This window comes from Mesoplodon bidens (assembly GCF_964165515.1).
Source record: "Mesoplodon bidens genome assembly, chromosome: 11".
Classification (NCBI taxonomy): domain Eukaryota; kingdom Metazoa; phylum Chordata; class Mammalia; order Artiodactyla; family Ziphiidae; genus Mesoplodon; species Mesoplodon bidens.
The window spans coordinates 41,160,370-41,179,743 of record NC_138167.1 but is presented as its reverse complement, the minus strand read 5'-3'; the positions used below and the strand labels follow the sequence as shown (position 1 = coordinate 41,179,743).

Sequence of the window (19,374 nt, the reverse complement as noted above, 5' to 3'; positions counted from 1 at the left end):
CAGGCGCAGAGGGGCAGCCGGGAGCGGGGAGGGGAAAGGGGCGGAGGGGCGATGGCAACCACGTGATCTGTTGCTATCACACGTGACCGCTTGACATTGCTTGGAGAAGCAGAGGTGTGGTTACGCAGCAGGGCACGTGACTGGCTGCCGTAACTCTGGCTCGGAGGTGGGGCGGGAGAAGAGAGAGGGTGGAGTCCAACGCGATGCCATGGCAACCTGGGCCACCCAGGATTCCCAACACTGGGCTGGAAGCCGAGCCTGAGTGCATCTCCAGTCTCACTACCCGTCTCTCACTCTCTCTCCTTGCGGGGAGGTGGGTCGGGGGACGGGAGGTGGTGCTGTCGTCTTTCTGCTCCACCGCTATCGGAAAAACATATTCTCATTTGTGTCTTTGTTTCACTCATTCAACAAATTTTTACTGAGTGCTTGCTTCCTGTATTTATGTGGGGTTTTTTTGTGTGTCCTTTAAACTAGTGATAAGGCTATCTGTAAAGATACAGCCACATATTTTATATGTGGTCATATAAAATAGGGAGTAGACAGTACCCATATGAGGGCAAAACTAGGATTAAAGGCTTGATGGAAGGAAGATTAATACAGTAATCCAACAGGAAGAGTGGCAAGGTAACGCCGTTACCTCTTCCCAACTTTCACCTCTTCCTGGGAGTGTTAAGGCAGAGACCAGATACCTTCTGGCAGAGAAGTTATTGATGAGCTGGAAACAGGAATACTTGACCTTTAAGGTTCTTTTCTGCAGTAAGATGCTATGACATATGTGTGTATGTGTATATATATGTGTATGATACTATATACAGCACATATAGATGGATAGATATAGGAGTGAGCATGTGCAAGGAAGTTACCACCACGCTGCATGAAAATGACTGTGCCCTTCCGCAACACCTTGTGACTCCTTATATGGGGTCGTTGTGTTTCCCTTTTTTCCCCTATTGCAAGCTTTCTTAGCCCTTGCCCCTCCTCAGAACAGACTTGTCCCAAATAGCCTCTGTTCACAGACATCTAGGTAGACAACAGGCAAGTTTCTCTGACTTCCCTTGTCTTACTGGCTCCAACTTCTTTATCTCCCAACCCTTTGGGGGAATGGGAATAAGGGAAGGAAGGAATCAGTGTCTCATTTATGATAAACTGTCTAAAATCTGAAACCATTCTATTACTCTTTTGCTCTCCTTGGGCCCTAACTTCTATTCTCCTTAACCATCCGCCTGAGGATGTGAGAGTTGAGGCTTGAGGTTAATATAAACCATGCTCCAGGGCAAAATGGAAGACATGTCAGTACAGATTCCCCCTCTTTGCATTCTGCTGGTTGTAGTTTTGGGCCCTTGCTGGCAAAGGCAACTGGGACACTAGTAAGAAAAATCTCAAGGTCCTAACTGGCTAAGGGGCTTGTGAGGAGTATGTTTCATTGGCTATTTTGCTAGTATTGGTTGGTTTGTAAACCTTCTGGAAGGCTAAGTGTCTCTGAGTGTGTCAAACTTCCATCCTACACCAGCAGGGTCCACTTTAGCCTCACCCTCCACTCACTGTTTTTAAAATAGAAGCCATCCTCTATGATGACTTGGGTTCCAGCCCCTTTTTCTGGTTCATTCATCCACCATCCAAAATATTTGAATGCTTCATAAGAGCATTACTCTCCTTAATCACTTTCTATTGAGGATCCTCAGTTTGACAGTCTGTCCCTGATTACATACCCTCCCTTCTCCTGTTAATTACCCTTTTACTAATTAGTTTTTTCCATTGTGTTTGACCCAGTGAGCTCCCGTGGAATTCCTTTTCTCTAAGCACTGAAAAGGAGAGGAGAGGGAGGATGTAAGTGTAAGGCAGAAATAATGTGATGACGGGGTACAACTGGTTCTCAGGGTCAAGACCCCCATAAAAGCAAAGAGCTAAGCATGTGTGTGTGTTACGTATTGTTCACTTCAGTTGCAGTGGTGGTGGGTCAGGAGAATACCAGGAAAGACACTCATCCCTTTAGCAATCCAGTCTCCCTTGCTCACTCACCTCCCTCACACATTACAATTACACACTTCTGTTTCTCTTACAATCCAATTCGATCCCTTACTCATCTCTTTTCCAGTCACACACCGTGCACACTTTTCAGTCTTTTGTGTAAAAGTGTTTATTGCTTGAGTCCATCTCTTGCTCACTCACCTCTGACAGTTGCATAGCTTGCTTGCTTTGCACACTCCCATTTTGCACAGGCCTCTCCCTCCCTGGTGCACCTGCGTCTTTGACCACTCACCTTCCATCCTCACCCGCTCACCCCCCCAACACACACACCCCCATTCACACACCTATTCTACCCGTGCGCACACCCCCTTTCCTTGGCCACTCCCCTCCCTCCACCCTCCCCCGGGCTCGCACACTCGCCCCCGCCTCTGGGGACACCTGCTCGTGCCGGGCAGGGCGGGGATGCGCAGCCGCGGCCACTTCTCCTCCACTCCCCTTCCCCGCCCCGCCCCTCCCTCCATCCCTCACCGGCTCCCCGGCTCCCGCCCCGCCCGCCCGCCGCTCCGGGGGGGTCTCCGCCGCCGCCGCCGCCGCCGCCGCCGGAAGGAGCCGCCATTTGCCACCACCGAGCGTACGGGCCGAGCCGGAGCCGCGAGCCGGAGCGGGACTGGGGCCAGGAGGACGGCGATGGGGGGCGGCCCCGCCGCAGGAGGACCACGGCGCGTAACCCCGGGAGCCCGGCCCGCCCCGGACCCGGACCCGCGGGGCACGACACCCTGAGCCCCCCTCCCCGCCCACTGCCCCGGCCATGGCTGCCCGCCCCGCCGCCCCCGGGCGGCCAGCCCTCTCGGCTCCGCAAGCCCCGCAAACCCGGCTGTGGCAGCAGTGAACGGCTCTCGCAGGCCCCGAAGACCCCGGCCGGGCTCGGCTCTCCAGCGCGCGCCCCCTTCCCGGCCTTGTCCTCTCCCTTCCCCCAGCCGCCCGAGAGTCCCCCTTGCACGCCGCCCCCCGCCCCCCGGCGCCCAGACGATGCTCAAGTCTCGGCTCCGCATGTTCCTGAACGAGCTGAAGCTGCTGGTGCTGACGGGCGGGGGGCGGCCCCGGGCCGAGCCGCAGCCCCGGGGGGGCGGGGGAGGCGGCTGCGGCTGGGCGCCCTTCGCCGGCTGCTCGACCCGGGACGGCGACGGAGACGAAGAGGAGTATTACGGGTCCCAGCCGAGGGCCCGGGGCCTGGCCGGCGACAAGGAGCCGCGGGCCGGACCCCCGCCGCCGCCCGCGCCGCCGCCGCCGCCGCCCCCGGGCGCGCTGGACGCCCTGTCGCTCAGCAGCAGCCTGGACAGCGGGCTCCGAACCCCCCAGTGCCGAATCTGCTTCCAGGGCCCGGAGCAGGTAAGGCCCGGGCATCCGGCGGGGCGGGGAGGGGTGGGGCGCGCACCTGGGGCGCCCGGCGAGACCGGGAACAGGGGGCGGGGCCTGAGGAAGCTGGGCGGGACCCAGCGCCCGGGGTGGAAATGGAGTGAGGTTGGGGGGCTTGACTGGAGACTCCGGGAGTGCAGATTTGGAGTGGAGGGGGATCAGGGGTCCCCAGGAAGGGGTGGGGCTTTCTCCTGGGAGGGCTCAAAATCTCTCCCCTTAACTGAGACACCCTTTCTCGCCCACTTCTCTCACCCCAGGGTCTCTGTAGGCTGAGAGGGCCTATCCTCTGGGAGGTGGGCAGAGAGGAGAATGCTTCTTGAAGGGAGGGGCCCAGCCGGTGCCCTTGCCTTCTTCAATAGTTCTCTACGTGGGGCACTTTTCTTCACTTCCCATTCCACAACTTTCCTTCTCATTCCAAAGAATATCCTCTGTTTAAATGTTATGGACAAAGTTGTCCCGGGATAGTATGGGGGGGGTCTCTATGTCGTGAGAAATTACTCTTTGATTAAAGGGGAACACCCTCCACTCACACCCTTAGGATTTCCCCCTTTTTGATACGTGGAAACTGAGGGCTGTAACCTATCCCAGTCTGCACCACATCTGTAAAATACTTTACAGTGATGGAGAGTGGGTTAGGAAGGCATGGCTCAGAAGCTCTGACCCTTCCCTCCTGTCTCTCCAGATCCTAAGTGGTAGCCTTCCATTTGGGAACCCTTAAAGAGCACCCTCCTCAAACTCTGGAAACAGGGAAGACCCAGTATTCACCGGCCAACCCTCCCCCGCCCCCCCCAGTCCCGTTCCATGTCTCTTCTATTGGGCCAGGGAAGTTTACCTTGAGCTCTCATTTTTTTCTTTTAGGCTGCAGCCTTAGCTTCTTGCCCTGTCTTGGGTGAAAAGCCTGATTTTTTTTTTTTTTTTTTTTTTTTTTAAGGTGGGAGACTGACTGACCTGGAGAGGAGGTTTTCCTCTCCTGTAGTGGAGAGGACTGGGGTCGGGTGGCGATAGCTGACAGGAACCCTCCTCACTCTTCCTCCAGGGGGAGCTCCTGAGCCCCTGCCGCTGCGACGGCTCCGTGCGCTGCACTCACCAGCCCTGCCTCATCCGCTGGATCAGCGAGCGGGGCTCCTGGAGCTGTGAGCTCTGCTACTTCAAGTACCAGGTCCTGGCGATCAGCACCAAGAATCCCTTGCAGGTGAGGTGCAAGGGGAGAACTCTGAGACTGGGGCAAGGGCCTTTCAGCAATTAGAATCAGGGACCCTCCAGGGAGCCTATTTATCCATTTACTCTTGCTTTCAAAGTCACCCTTCCTACCATTGCCATAATTTCGTGTCTGTCTGTAAATCCTCCCTTCCTTCATTTACTCACAAAGACATTTATTGGGTGCCACCTGTGTTCCAGGCCCTGGGATAACAAAAGAGGAAAAGATGGTAGTGCTGCTGCTACTGCTGGTAGCAAACATGTAGAGTTTTCTATGTGTCAAGTTCTTGGTGTGCATTAACTCTTTTAATCTTCATAATAATCCTAATAGTTATGTTACTCAGCCCGTAAGTAATGGAGTAAGGATTTGGAATTCAAACCTAGATGCTGTGGCTTCAGAGCACCTGCCTGATCATGCCTTTCTAAAATAAGACAGAAAATGGTCTCAAACAATGTGAGAGTTGCCACATTCTAGATGTGATCAAGGCACAGAGAAGCAGATTGTTAATCCTGCCTGAAGGGTTTCAGGAAGGCTCCTGGTGCATCCTTCTATTCAGGGCCACCCTAATCTGGCCCTCTGTCTCTTTCTGTGACTTTTTGGAGCCTTTTCTCCCACACAGTGGCAGGCCATCTCCCTGACGGTCATTGAGAAAGTCCAGATTGCAGCCATAGTTCTGGGCTCACTCTTCCTTGTCGCCAGCATCTCCTGGCTCATCTGGTCCTCACTCAGCCCTTCAGCCAAGTGGCAACGGCAAGATCTGCTCTTTCAGATCTGCTACGGCATGTACGGCTTCATGGATGTCGTCTGCATAGGTGAGGATACCTCTCTCTCACCTGCTCAGCATCTTCCTCCAACTCACACACTTAATTTTCCCTGCCCATTCTCTCAGTTTCATGGCCACATTTTTCTACCATTGGGGGCCTTTAGGGCTATCTCCCTTCCCTGCTTCTCCAGGCCCTTTGCAAACCCTGTCTCCTCCCCCTGAAGAAATGCTTGCTTAAGTACCTCTGGCCTAGGTCTGGGCAGCAGTTGACCCTGGATTTCTTATCCTCTTGCTCAGGCCTCATCGTCCATGAAGGCTCCTCTGTCTACCGTATCTTCAAGCGCTGGCAGGCAGTAAACCAGCAGTGGAAGGTCCTGAATTACGACAAGACCAAGGACATAGGAGGAGATGCAGGGGGAGGGACGGCAGGGAAGCCGGGCCCCAGGACCTCACGGACGGGCCCCCCCACTGGGGCCACCAACCGCCCCCTGGCCGCCCAGCGCATGCGGACGCTCTTGCCTCAGCGCTGTGGTTACACAATCCTGCATCTACTTGGACAGCTGCGGCCACCAGATCCCCGTTCCAGTTCCCATTCTGGCCGTGAGGTTGTCATGAGGGTCACCACAGTCTGAACTAAACTCCAGGAGTGGGGATCTTGAATCAATGCATCAGCCAGAGATAAGCTGTCATGGCTGCTGGAGGTACCACCTGGACAAGGTGTTTGGGGCACACTGCCCCACCACTGAGGATCTCTGTGGGCAGCCTCAAGCTGGAGACATTGTCTGGCCTCTACTGCCCACTGGGTAGAGGTGCCTGGATGACATTCCAGCCCCCACTGACAACTCCCCACACTCATCTTGCGGCAGCCAGTGGGCAGGTGGGGAGAGCATCTTTTCTTCCCTAGAGAACCGTCCTTACCTCAGCTCCTAGGGCCTCCAGCCCCCCAGCTCCAGTATGGTGACTTGGTGAAGGGGGTCCAATGCGAGAAGAAAGGGGCTGTAGACCCCCCCCCAATCCCCACCCCATGGCCACAGGGCAGCTGGCAATAAGACTAGTATACATTGACCTCCCATTCCCTGCATGAGGGTGGGGGTACTTCCCCCTGCTCCACCCCCCATTGCATGGGGGGAGGGCATAAAGAATCATTTATATGCACGTGGAGACTCCTTTCTCATCTGGGGCTTTTCTGGAGGGTTGGGAGGTGTGGGCAGTTTTCTCTGCAGAGGCTGCAAATCCCAAATGCAGCAGTGGATTCTGAGTTGGAGGTGTAACTCCCACTTGGTGGTGAATAATTCACATTGGCTGCTAGGTGGCAGTGCTCAGAAGTATCTAAGGGGTGGACCTGACACCTGCGTGTTGTGTGATTTAGAAAAAAATCTCTCCACCGTGGTTTTCCTGTCTACCTCATAGGGTTGGACTGAGGATAAATGAGGGATAGGTTGAATGCCATTGCAAAGAAAATCAGTGATGGCATAAAAAGATCTCTAGACTAGTTGATGGTCCATTTATTTCAAATAATAGCTGGTTAACAAATTCCAAAATGTTTTTCATCTGGAGTTGCACAGAGCCTTGGAAATTTGTGTTAAATGTTATAATAGATATGGAAAATATGAGGGGAAATAGACACTGCACATGTGAAGGATAGTGGTTATTTGCAAGAATGAGAGCTCCTCCAGCCCCCCTAGACACTGGGGAATGGGGAAGGCTGGAGCAATCCTTCTAGTTCTGGGGATCTTGTGGGTTCTATTAATCCCTACCAGGTAGTGTGCTCACCCCGAGAAGTGGTATGCAGTGAATTTGGGCTCGTTTGGAGTGAGACAGACAGAATTTCCCAGAGTTATGAGTCTCCAACCCCAGTTTAAGCTACTGCTATGGCAATTCAGGGTCACAGGTCTGATCCTGCTGTGCCCCAGCTAGTGATTTGAACTGGAAGATCTTGTGCTTGGAGGCAGCAGCATAGAGGGCTGTTGTTTATAGAGAAAAGGTTGGGGAAGGGCTGCTTAATTGTCAGCCTAAAGCCTGGTCCCTTTCTCTTGAGGCCTTGGGGCTGTGTATTATATGAATGACGTTGTCTTTTACGTGAACTGTTCATCAGCAATTAAAATAATTTCTTCATAACATTGCTTAAGTCAGATTCAGAGGCCTTTCCTATTATTGGTCCTTCTCTCAAGGAAGACTCTGCTCTGCCTTCTCCCTGGAGATGTCTTGGGGACAGTGCTTCTCTATTAAAGGTCACATATCCTTGCCCAGGAAGTGGTCTTCTCCATCCCTCTCCAAAAGGGGTCTTGGTCGCTGTCCACGGTGCTGGCACCCAGACTCACCTGGGAATATAGGCACCAAAGCTGTCCTTGGGTTTGAGTTACCTGGAAGTGTTGAAGTGCAGCACCTCCAACCTTGGAGGGGATCAACTTGGAGAGAGGATTGAGGCTGAGCCTCCCATTTTTCCAGTGGGAAATCGTTTCCCAGAGAGATAACCTTCCACATTCCCCACCTGGGGAGACAGAAGGGCCAGACTTCACTGATTTGCCTTTCACAGAATAGCTGGTCGAGACCAAAAGGGAGATAGTAAGTCCAAGTGATTCTTAGTTCTTATCCTGGCAGACAGGGCTTAGGTAGCTATGACACAGTTGAGGCTTGTGCCAAGCCTGGGCTGTCCCCCAACAATGGCCGCACATGGAGGCTCAGACATGCCCAAGAGCATAGGCACACTTACACACAAACACACCGCCTCTGTTTCCGCCCTGCGTCCTAAAACGAGGCCCGGTGAGACGGTATGTCCCCTTCCCCTTCAGGACCATTGGAGGTCTTGGTGTGGAAGTTGGGAACAGCGATCTGTAGGGTCCTCTCTCCTTTCCTTTTTCCACCTTTAAGAGATTCTTGTCCAGGAGAGGGGTCATAAGAACTGCTGCCCTCCTCAAGTGAGCCATCCTATTTTCCCATGAGGAGTGTGGGTGTGCAAAATCGTCCCCAATGATTCCAGGGAAAAGGGTCTGAGAGGAAGCTGGGCGTTACTTCCCCTCCAAGCTCAAAACTGCTAAAAATCAGGGCACTTAGGTTCAAGTTGAGCTTAGTGGTAGGGAATGGGGGTGGAGACTGAGAACCCAGTAGAGAAGGAGCTGAGAGGAGGGGCAGTAAGTGCACACAAACCTTGGTCTCTGCACAGGGCCTTGGGTATACCCTGCCTCTCTGTAGGTCTTACATAAATAGATACCTCCCAGAAGGCCAGTGGCTGACGGAGTTTCTGCAGTCAGGGAGCCATGTCTAGGGCAGGGGCTGAAGTGGTGAGAGGAGGGGGAAGTGTGAAGTGAAATCTCTGTCTCCATCTGCTAATTGGAATGGAGGGGAGCAGGAGGAAGGGGAACAAGTCCTGACACGGGGAGAGTAAGCTAGGCTACAGAAAGAGCTGCAGGGAATGTGCTGAGAGATGTATTTGGATGGAAGATGAGTTAATCTATATACATCACAAGGGGAGAATGGAGCCCAGCCTCTGGCAGGGGCCAGAGAATGCTGACTCAGGGAAACAGAGGCTCCGCTGCCCACCCCTCTTCTCCTGCCTTGGTGCCCTAGAGCTCCTGGCCACCTCCACACTTGGCTTTCATCCTGTATGTCTGACTTCACTTCTCTGTCTGTATCCCTGTCTTTCTCTGAAGGAAATTGCCTTGGAGCAACTTCTCCAGAGAGGACAGAGTGTCCATGCTAGGGTGTCCTTTGGTCCTGGCACTCCAGGTTCCAAAAGCACTCTTCTACCAAAGAGTCAGCCATCTCTGGCCGTCTCAGCAAGTCCCTATCCACCCTTTTAACAGCCTAGCCCTTGAAGCTACTTTTCACCACCATCCCCTTAATCTCTTACAAGGAGCCAGACTTGGCTGTTCCCACTACAGATAGAAATGTGTCTGGCAAAACTGACCAAACATAAAGAATAATTTAATAATTAGTTCTCTTTATGTACCTGTGATAGTCCCCCAAATTTTTATAAAATCTTGTCCTCAATGATCTTCTCTATATTTTGGAGATAATTAAATGTAGAATGACAAGTGAATAGTAAGTTTCCGTGGTTAGTCTTTAAGATTAAGGTAAGAAAATAAAAAATTAAAGAAAATTGCTAAATCACTTAGACCACAGTTCTGTAATTTAAATCACTGCCTCAATCTGTGATGGCCGTAATTATTAAAAGTATCTTCATTAATTTAAAAAAAAAAAAAAGAGGGCTTCCCTGGTGGCGCAGTGGTTGAGAGTCCGCCTGCCGATGCAGGGGACACGGGTTCGTGCCCCGGTCCGGGAAGATCCCACATGCCGCAGAGCAGCTGGGCCCGTGAGCCATGGCCGCTGAGCCTGCGCGTCCGGAGCCTGTGCTCCGCAACGGGAGAGGCCCCAACAGTGAGAGGCCCGCGTACCGCAAAAAAAAAAAAAAAAAAGAGAAGAAATGTGTCTGGGTTTGTGATGCAAGCCATTCTCCCAGGCGTCTAGACCTCCCACTGTTATGGGGTCACTCCCAGGACCTAAGAAACCAAAGTAGAGGATTTGTGTGATGGTCTGGCCTCCAGGTCTTATAGGAAGTGAGAGTGGAAAATAAGTCAGTCAAAAGTCAAGGATGGAACATTCAAATTGTTTTTTAATTTAAAAACTGAATATTTAAAAACTTCAATATATAAAACGAAGGCTTGGGCAGGGACAGGTCCAAAGATATCTCTGCCTGTGACCTAAGTGGTGGGACAAGCCAAACCTAATAGTGACCAGAGAGCCAAGGAGAATTTTTTAAAAATCATACACCAGGTGAGGATAGACTCACCTTCCTAGGGGCAAGATGAGGAAGGAGCAGGGTAGACAGAGCCTGGCAAGCTGCTTATCCCTTCTGCCACATTGCCCAAATACAATCTGAGAATCGATATGGTGTCAACCAGTCAGGGATAGGCCCTGGCAGGGTGTATAAAGACAGAATAAGCCCTCATCCGTCCTCTCAAAGAGCTCACGTGCAAGGAGAGAGGATCAACCAGGTGCAGACCAGATGCACAATTACTTAGCTCATGCCATGATAAGTGCTTAGCCAGCAGCAAGAGTGAATACTGTGAAGCCCCAAAAGGCCAGTGGTCAAATTCTTCCTCAGGCCACCCAGCATTATTAGTTAAAATCAGAGTTGGCCCTTGAAGGATGCATATGATTTGACCAGAAGGGCTAAGCAGGCAAATGGACCATGGTTTTCTCAGGGCTTGCTGGGTCAGGCCAAGTGCATATTTCATACCTCGATCAGGGCTGCTTCAAGCACTTTGCTATGGTCTTTCTAACCAGTTTGGTCAGATAGGCCACAGGGGAATACACATATCTTGGTCTTGTGCCTGATAAACCCCTATGATGAGAGAAACGGTGATGATGGCAGTGTGCTTCCACAGGACTATCTGTCCACAAACTGTAGGTTGATGCTTCTCTCAGGTACCAGGACAGTCCGGGTCATGGGTCTGACTGGGGCAGCACCTGGCTCAGGCTGCACCTCAAAGTGGATCAAGATCTGGAAAGGGAGGAGGAAGGCTATCAGTATGGGAGGGGTCTACAATGGTGGGCTTGATTGGTAATGGGCATTATTAGTGTTAGGGTGGTCAGTGTTGGAATGGCACCTGTGGCAGGCAGGGGATGTCTTAGTTAGTGATGCTAAGAGATTATGGTAGGGAAAAAGATAGTCCAAATACCCTCGCTCACCCTCCAGGCCTATGATGGGATTGACATATTTCAGAGGATTAGGTCTCCCAAGTCTTATATATTTTCCTATGCCTATCAGGAGAAGAGCTCATGGCTTTAGAGCTCCAGTCTGGGGAAGGTAGAAGATCTAGATCACTCACCTGGGACAAAGCCATTTGCAGCTCAAGCTCTGCCAGGCGTCTCCCCATGCAGCTGCGCTTGCCAAAGCCAAAGGGGAGAGACGCAAATGGGTGGGAGGCTGGACCATCCCCTAGCCAGCGAGCTGGACGAAAAGAATTTGGCTCTGGGAACTGGGCGGGATCCCTTGAAGTGGCATAGTGACACAGAGTGACCAGCGTCTGGTGAGGAAGGAACACAAACTTGTCAATTTGGGCCCAGGAACGCCAGGAGGGAAGTAGAGAACAGGATCTATGGACTGGGACTAAGGCAGGCTCGGGTTGGTTGTGATGTGGAAGTTTTCTGGGGCTACTTTTCTCTACTGCCCCATTATATCCTAGAGAGGCATTGAGGCCAAGGAGAGGGTTTGAAGGGCTTATTGGGAGTATTTGAGAACAGGAACAGTCTCAAGGTAGTGAGGGATGGCTCAGCAAAAGGGGCCCATAGGCTCTACTCACATTTTTGGGGATAATATATTCACCCACACAAATGTCTTTGTCTGGGACACGGGAATTTCCAGGTACCACAGGGTACAGTCTGGATTGCAGGGCACAAAAGGGAGACAACAAGATGAAGCTGGGGGCTGTAGCCTCCCTCTCATGCACCCCCCCAACTTCCAAACCCATTCTTGGCCAGGCGTAAAGTACCATTTTCCTCTGATCTCTCTCCCTGCTCCCATCCGCTAGCTGCTTCCCCAGCGCTTCCCCAGCATCTTCTCTAGCTCTCCTCTTCTGCCCCCTCACCTTAGCACTTCCTTGATCACAGCCTTCAGCAGGGGCAGCTGCGACAGAGCAGTGGCTGAGGGGTGGGCACTGGAGCTGGGGCCCAAGGCAGCTGTGATCTCAGAACGGAGTGCCGTCTGGACTTCGGGGTGCCGAGAGAGTTCATACAGAGCCCAGGAGAGCGTGTTGGACACCTGAGGGGACAGGTGAGAGAGTCAGAGGGGTTGAGAGTGGGGATCCAGCCTAGGGGGCAGAATCTGAGGCAGTCTGGAACCCAGGAGGTGCTAAGCCAAGCTGGTCTGGAGGACCATAATGGATCCCCTGCAGCAGGAAAATGGCCCCTGAGATTGAGGAGGTTAAGCTGCGGAAGTGGGACTCCCAACATGGAGGGAGGACCTCACCGTGTCCACTCCGGCCAGCAGCAGCTCCGTCACATTCCCTAGGATGGACGGGGCAGGCAACTCTTCTCGGAACAGGAAGTAGGTCAGGTGCGCCCCAAATCCCGTGTCCCCCTCAGACTTTCCCTGGCTCCTCATGGCTACCTCGGCCTCTCGCCGCTCCACGTGCTGCTGGGCTGCGGGCACAGGGGACAGGGACGCCTCACTACCGCTGAACAGCTCTATGCTCCCCCACTCCTACTTATTTCCGTGCCTTACCAAATGCAAACATCTGGTCCCAGTCTCGGCAGAGGCGGCCCCAGGGTCCGGGCACGAGGCGGTGCAGCCAACTGGGCATCGCCATGGTCAACAGTGTGGACACAAACACCGAGCTCACCGCGCGGATGAAGGTCTCTGTGTCCGGCGGCACTTCGGCCTCCAGGCAGCCGAGGCGGGAACCCAGCAGCACCGCAGCTATGCCTGGCCGGGAGGGGGCGCTGTCAGGGCACCGGGAGACCCGGACCGGGTGTCTCCTACACTTGCCCCTGTCTAGGGACTCACCTTCTAGTCCAAACTTGTAAAACTCTCCTGCCACGTCTCGAACCAGGGCGGGCGGCCCAGCGCCCAGTCCCCGCTGGCGCCGCAGTCGCCGCACAAGGTCACCGACCACGTCGTGCAGGGTCCCGGCATAGCGGGCGGCCGCCTGAGGCCGGAGGAGGAGCGGGGCCAGGAGGCTGCGGAGCCTCTGCCATTCTTCGCCTTCCCTGCGGGGGTGCGGAGAAGGGGCGCATCAGGGCAGACGGTGGTGTGTAGAGGCGTCCCGACGGGGCTGGTTGCGCTTGAGAAGGAGCGTGTTGGGCTGGGGCGGCCAGGAGGGGGACTGCGTCTGTTCCCTTGGGGGTACAGAATCCTGCCCCTGCCTGCACCCGCTTTCCATCCCCCCTCCTCCCCCCCTCCTCGTTACTCATTTCCTGCCCCGGAGGGGCCTGGGTTCCTGGGTAAGCTGAGTCACAGAACCTTACTTTACATCTAGATCCTGGTGCCTCAGCCCCTTCCGTGAGTTCCCAGGATTCTGGCTTCAAAAAAAAGAGCGGAAAGCGAAGCGAGAGCCGGGCTCTACCTGAGCTTGGGCGAAACAGACAGGGGTGGAAACCTCGATTTGCCAGAAGGTTGGGGGAAACGACCGACCTCCCTCCACATCCCCAGACTGCCTCCAGACCGGCCACAAAAGAGGAACGCAGCTGGGCGTCGGGGCTTTGGGGCCAGAGGACTCACGCGGTGAGCAGTCCGCAAGCCCGCTGGCGGCGGCGACGGTGCTCCGCCCAGGGTGAGAAGCTGCAGCGTTCGGGCCGGGGTCCCTCCTGTCGTAGCAGCTGCTCGACGAGTGTAGGGGTCGCCACGTACACAGTGCGCACCGTCCCGAAGCTAGCCAGCCACACCGGCCCAAAACGCGCGGCGCCCTGCACCTGGGAGAACAGGAGCAGCGGACACTGGAGACCCGGACCGGCAACTGCCACCTCGGCTCGTGCCAACGCCAAGGGCGTTGTTTGGGGTGTGAAAGAGGGAGCTTCTGCTCCCAAGCAGTGTAAGGCTCTGATACTGTAAACCCCTCCTCCTCTTTCTCTCACTTCCCATCCCTAGGAAGTTTGAGTGTGATTGGCAAAACGGGGGGCTGGGGGGGCGGGCGGGGAGGGGGGACTTGGTGCAAAGCTGACATTCTGGATCTCTCTTTGGTCACCTGGGCGGAGAAACCCCTAAAAGTCCCTCACGTGGACTGTCCATCTCAGGACGAGCCTCCACTGAATGTACAGGAGCGCACTAACTTTAAGCCAAACGTGCCTCCCGCGCACTTGTCCTGGATCTACCGAGTCTCCAGAATTCTGCACAGCGAGAAGGCGCTTTCTGAACGCACTCCTCTGCTGGGTGTTGGGACAGATTCCGCCCCTGGCGAACAACCGACCCCAGTCCCAACTTGTCTTTTCCGTAATTCATGGGCATCTGTTCTCACTGGCCCTCCCTCCTACGTTCTGCACTAAGGGTGTTGTTAAAGCCAACCTCCCCAGCTTTCAGTCCCGAGAACGGTGCCCTCTACCTGAAGCTCGTGTAGCCGTGACAGTCCCCCCTTGCAGAAAAGTTCAGCAAGGAAGCCGGGCGTGGAGGGGCCTGGGATGTCCGCCAAGCCCCGGGGCGCTGAGTCCGAGCCTCTGGAGCCCAGTGAGGAGCCCAGCTCAGGAGGGCAGCGGACGCGGTGGAACACTCTGGAAGCGAGCTTGAGGGTCTGGGTCATGGTCTGGCTCGGGAACCCGCGAAAGCGTGCTTCTCCGGAGCGTCTTGCCCCAGCCCCTATTTAACTCTTGGGCGCGATAGTGGCGACGCCCCCTCTTCAAGCTCCTCAGCCAATCCCCTCTCCTGAGTGGTCTGTGCTGGGGATTAGCACCCAGGAACAGTAGGCGGGGCCGGAGCTGCCACAGAGGCTCCCTTGGTCCTCATGTTGCAATGACCCTCTTGGGAGGGGAGGCTTCTCCTTCTGGGCTGGTGCCCTAGTCCAGCAGCCTAAAGATCTCTTCCTCGGAAAGGCTATCTGGTGAGGCTTAGGTGACCAAGATACAGGCTGGGTCCCTGGTATTCCCATCACTTCCTCAGGGAGCTAGGCCCACTGGGGCCCATCCTCAGGAATTCCCCATCCTCCAGCCTCCGGGAAGGGAAGCAGGGAAGAGGCACAGCTGTAGCTGTCCTCAGATTCCAGGCTCATCGGGATGCACCTTTTTGGCATGTGAGCACAATTTTCCTGCATTACTACATCTCCCCCTCCCCCTGTACCTGACACTGGGCAGATAGCAGGTGGGTTAATGGGTTAAGATGGTTCCAGGAGCCTTCATCTTTATTCCTTGGGAAGGGGGGTTGGTCTCTTCCGTCCACAAGCCCTGTCCTTCCTGCCATGGTAATTTGGGGCTTGAGGAGCAGAAATGAAGGAACTTTTTGCAAATTAGAAAAGTTGAGAGATTTATCTGGGCTCCTGGACAGAGCAAGGGCTAAGCGAGTGCTCTGAATCTCCAGCTGACTCAGTCCCCTTTGTGGGGCTTTCTAGTCAGCAGCCCCTTTCCACTTTTGGCCTCAGAATCCTCCCCAGTTCACCTCTGCTCCTCACTCCCGCGCCCCCGGCCCTGGCAGGCTCTGTGTCAGCAAGTCAGCTCTGAAGTTCTGGGATCAAAGTAAAGGTCAACATGAAGGAGAGGGTCTCCACCACCACACCCTCCCAGGATCTCCAGAGACAGCAACAATAAACGGAACACAGATTCCCCAGGTCAAGTCTTAGGCAGGGAGAGGACAGGAGTGATACACACTCTAGCCTTTCCTGAGAAACAGCAGCATGGGATGTGCACACATACACGTTACCCCCTGAACTGCAAAGTAAACACGAGTGGGCAGGTGATTTGAGCTTAGAAGGCAGTTTAGATGGACAGTGGAGAATTGCGTTCTTCACTCTAGCTGAGAAGGAGAAATCCCAGAAGGGACTGCTAAGGGAGAGCAAGACTCCACTCCCTTCCAAAGATCCCTTCTGGCCCAAGGTCTTTTGACCTTCCCAGTCAGCTGCTTTTGCTTTCTGCTGCCACTGGAAGGGTAAGAAAGTGAGAGGAGTCAGGGGTGGTCATGAACTCCAGGGTTCTGCCCTGGGCAGTTCCTCAACTTCTTTGAGAGACTGTTACTGCTCAGCCCTAGCAGGCTCAGCTGGGAAGGTCCAAGGGCCCAGTCTTCTTTCCAGTCCCTGGAAGATGGGGTCCAACTAAGGCAAAGTCAGTGATCAGGAAGGGTAGGATGGGGGGTCACTGCCTAGAGGGTGGGATCCTGTATTCTTCGGAAGATGGCTGGGAAATTCTTTCCTCCGTTGCGTAGAACTTTCTTTCCCTCCTCGGTCGAGGTGCCCAGATGTCCCACAATGGGATCTTCACTCTGGGAGAAGGAAGGGTTCAATAAGTCCTTGCCCTGGTCCCCAGACACCCATCCCATCCTCCTGGCATCAAGCTAGATTCAAAGAATACAGAAACACTCTGGAAAGGACCTTTCCAGAAATCTTTGCAATTTCCCTTAGGCCCCCGACTTACCAGCTCCTCCAGAGGCACGCGCTCAAACAGGGGGTGCCCTTCAAAATGGGTGCACATCCAGTCATGTAGCTCCAGCACATCAGTTATGGTATATACCAGCCCCTGCACAGGCAAAGTCACCCTAGATAGGGGGCTGCATGCAACTGAGCAGCAGGATCATGGGGGTGGTGGTGAGTCCTAAATGCACCCCCACTGAATTCTTAGTGGAAGGTCCCTTATTAGGTCCCTGACCCCATCCTCCCTCCCACTCTCGACTCACCCCAACTCTCAGCACGTAGGCATATTCTGCCAGTAGTGTGGGACTGATGATTCGCCACTTGTGCTTTGTCCGCTTGAAATGTGGGTCAGGGAAGAGGAAGAACATCTTTGTCAGCTGTGAGACAGAGGTGCACCAACAGGGTTGTGAGAGCCTGGCCTCCATGCCCCACCTGCTTACCAGCCTAACCCATGGGTGCCCCTCCCCACCTGGCCCTTGCGGAAGAAGTTAGGAAGGTGTTTCATGGCATTGCTACGGAGACAGGCGATGTTCTGGAAACCACCTCCAGGAGCCGCTCGTAGGGCCCGAATCCGGTCTTGCACATAATCTGAGACTTTCACCCGGATCTCCAGACCCAGGATCAGCGTGTCTGGGAACAGCGGTGACAGTTCCACTGGTCACAGAAATAGGAATGGAATCATCAACCTCATACTTGCAGGGTATTCAAAGAAGTCAACACAGGAAAGGAAGCCTCAATCTGCAATTACCAAAATCAATAATGACAAGTGTGGCAAGAGAGCTACCTGTATGGATGGCTCTGTGCTGGAGGAGTGGGCTGGGGGAAACCCAAAAAAAGTCACCAGGACTGGAAGTGGGAGGGCCTGGGAATACATGTATCTTTGCATGTGCTTTAAAGTCTTCACAGTGTTTTCACACATGTCTCATTTAATCCTCATTACATTCTGTGGTAAACTGCAAAGATGAGAAGACTGAGGGTTGGAAACGCCTGAAGTCACAGAGCTAAGAAGAGGTAGAATCAGAACTTGAACCATGGTTTTCACCACCAAGTACCATGCGCTTCCTCTCTGTCATACTGTTATTTCTATGGAAGATCTAAAAACAGAGAAGTCAGTCCAGCACGTATGGCTGGGACAATACAGACAACACAAGAGAAATTCGAAAATATGAGCCTAGAGAAGGAATGAGTTCTGGTGAGGAAGGGGGAGGGGGAGGGGTGGTGGTGGAATCCCTGAGAAAGACAGTTCAGGATCACTGGCCACAGCGACTAATCTCTGACGCTTGTGCTGACCAGCTCACTGACCCGGCACCTGGCAGGTGAAATGGCTCACGTAGGGACTGGGGCCAGGGGCAGGGCCAGACAACCCAATTTCTAAGAGGCTTTGAGGCAGCCCCCTCCCTTCTCCAGGGCAAAGGCCACAGACCCAGAGTGGAGGGAAAGTGGAGGCTCTCCACACTGATGTCACAGCACCAATGTCTGGTCCGAAGGGGAAAGGCCAACTATGCCCCCGCCCCAAACCTGCTGAGTTGGCAGAATCTAGGCATTGCCTCTCCTTGCCCCAGAGAAAGGGCCAGAGTGTTACCTAACAGGCCGCCATAGCCACAGCCTATGTCTGCAAACTCCACTTGGGCTTCAGCTCTCTTTTCTTTCTTATCCTTTGGGTCATCGTGGCTCTGATTTTGAGTCAGTGGAGCAAAGAACTCTGGGTATAGCTCAGACCAATCCATGTCCTCTGGCTTCACAGGGCTATTGGAGAGAAGACGTGAGAAACATGAGAAGGTTGGTCATACCATTGCAGAAGCAGTACTGTGTGTGTGGGTGGATGGGTGAGGGTGGGAGATGGATGAGAGGAGGGTGTAAGAGCGGGCCCTTTGGCCTCTAGGAAGCACAATGGAAACCACCCTTAACCTTCCAGTGTGAATCATAGGCCTATCAAGAGGCCCATTATTGCTGATCTGCCTGTCTCCATTTCCAGGGTTGATGTGACTCTGGCTGGGCAGCTCTCCTTTCTGGGGCTCAAGTTCCCCTTGTCCCAGAGACTGGCTTCCTAAGGCATAGGGACTTTGCTTTGTTGAAGTTCTCTGCGGGAAGAGGACGGAGTAAGGTGTGGGCAGGATTGTATATAAGTTTGTCTTCTTTTAAAATTAACTTTTATTGGAGTATAGTTGATTTACAATGTTGTGTAAGTTTCTGCTGTACAGCAAAGTGAATCAGTTATACATATACATATATCCACTCTTTTTTAGATTCTTTCCCCATATAGGTCATTACAGAGTATTGAGTAGAGTTCCATTCCCTGTGCTACACAGTAGGTTCTTATTAGTTACCTACTTTATATATATAGTAGTGTATATGTCAATCCTAATCTCCCAATTAATCCCTCCCCCCAAGTTTGTCTTTTTTTAAATCCCACAGATGAAACTGAAAGATGGAAACGACATTCGGCCTCCATTACTCTTGTCTCAGTAACAATTTCTTTCTCTTCCCAGACGTGCAACCTTACCCAGCCTTAGGCCAGAACGCCACGCCCCCTCCCAACCCGCCAATTCCGCCCTCTGCCCAATCTCCCCGACCCACCCTCCGCAAACTGACGTCACCCAGCTGATCCTCCCGAGCCTACCCTAAACCCTCCAACCGTCGCAGCACAATCGCTTTTCCCGGCTACTCTGAGAATTCTGCCTTCCTCTCCCTCCTCCGCTCGCCCCAGCCCTGCTCACTCACTAGCGCAGCGTATGGTCCGCCATGGGGTTGGAGTGAGCCCGCTGCCGATAGTAGCGCTTCTGAGGCTGAGGGGCCTCGGCTCCTGCTGCGGCGTCCCCAGTCTCGGTTCCCGCCATGATCCCCAGCCCGGGTTTATCCACCGAACCCACGTGGAGACCGAGGCTCAGGGCGCACGAGAATGACGCACAAAGGCACGTAGTGGGCAGAGCCCACCCCTTAAAGCTCCAGGGGTGAATTCTGCTGGGCTGGGCAGGGAGGAACGC

The 19,374-nt window shown here is 53.9% G+C and overlaps 3 protein-coding genes across 3 annotated transcripts; 1 reads left to right on the top strand and 2 right to left on the bottom strand.

The window, feature by feature from the left end:
- The first annotated feature begins 2,898 nt into the window (after nucleotides 1-2,898).
- MARCHF9 (membrane associated ring-CH-type finger 9) lies at nucleotides 2,899-6,498 on the top strand. Its single transcript, XM_081248953.1, has 4 exons — nucleotides 2,899-3,357; nucleotides 4,421-4,576; nucleotides 5,202-5,394; nucleotides 5,643-6,498. Exons 1-4 carry the CDS (start codon nucleotides 2,998-3,000, stop codon nucleotides 5,975-5,977), a joined length of 1,044 nt encoding a protein of 347 aa, XP_081105079.1. The 5' UTR covers nucleotides 2,899-2,997; the 3' UTR covers nucleotides 5,978-6,498.
- A 4,022-nt stretch (nucleotides 6,499-10,520) lies between these two features.
- On the bottom strand, nucleotides 10,521-14,726 carry CYP27B1 (cytochrome P450 family 27 subfamily B member 1). The gene is made up of 9 exons (XM_081249015.1): nucleotides 14,384-14,726; nucleotides 13,567-13,757; nucleotides 12,853-13,055; nucleotides 12,571-12,771; nucleotides 12,316-12,488; nucleotides 11,936-12,108; nucleotides 11,651-11,729; nucleotides 11,177-11,374; nucleotides 10,521-10,848 (listed from the first exon to the last, which is right to left on the bottom strand). The coding sequence occupies exons 1-9, from the start codon at nucleotides 14,576-14,578 to the stop codon at nucleotides 10,735-10,737; spliced, it is 1,527 nt and encodes a 508-aa protein (XP_081105141.1). The 5' UTR covers nucleotides 14,579-14,726; the 3' UTR covers nucleotides 10,521-10,734.
- Nucleotides 14,727-15,724: 998 nt separating this feature from the next.
- Nucleotides 15,725-19,359, bottom strand: METTL1 (methyltransferase 1, tRNA methylguanosine). Its single transcript, XM_081249020.1, has 6 exons — nucleotides 19,112-19,359; nucleotides 17,973-18,136; nucleotides 16,860-17,044; nucleotides 16,654-16,767; nucleotides 16,395-16,496; nucleotides 15,725-16,242 (listed from the first exon to the last, which is right to left on the bottom strand). The coding sequence occupies exons 1-6, from the start codon at nucleotides 19,225-19,227 to the stop codon at nucleotides 16,123-16,125; spliced, it is 801 nt and encodes a 266-aa protein (XP_081105146.1). The 5' UTR covers nucleotides 19,228-19,359; the 3' UTR covers nucleotides 15,725-16,122.
- Nucleotides 19,360-19,374: the final 15 nt, after the last annotated feature.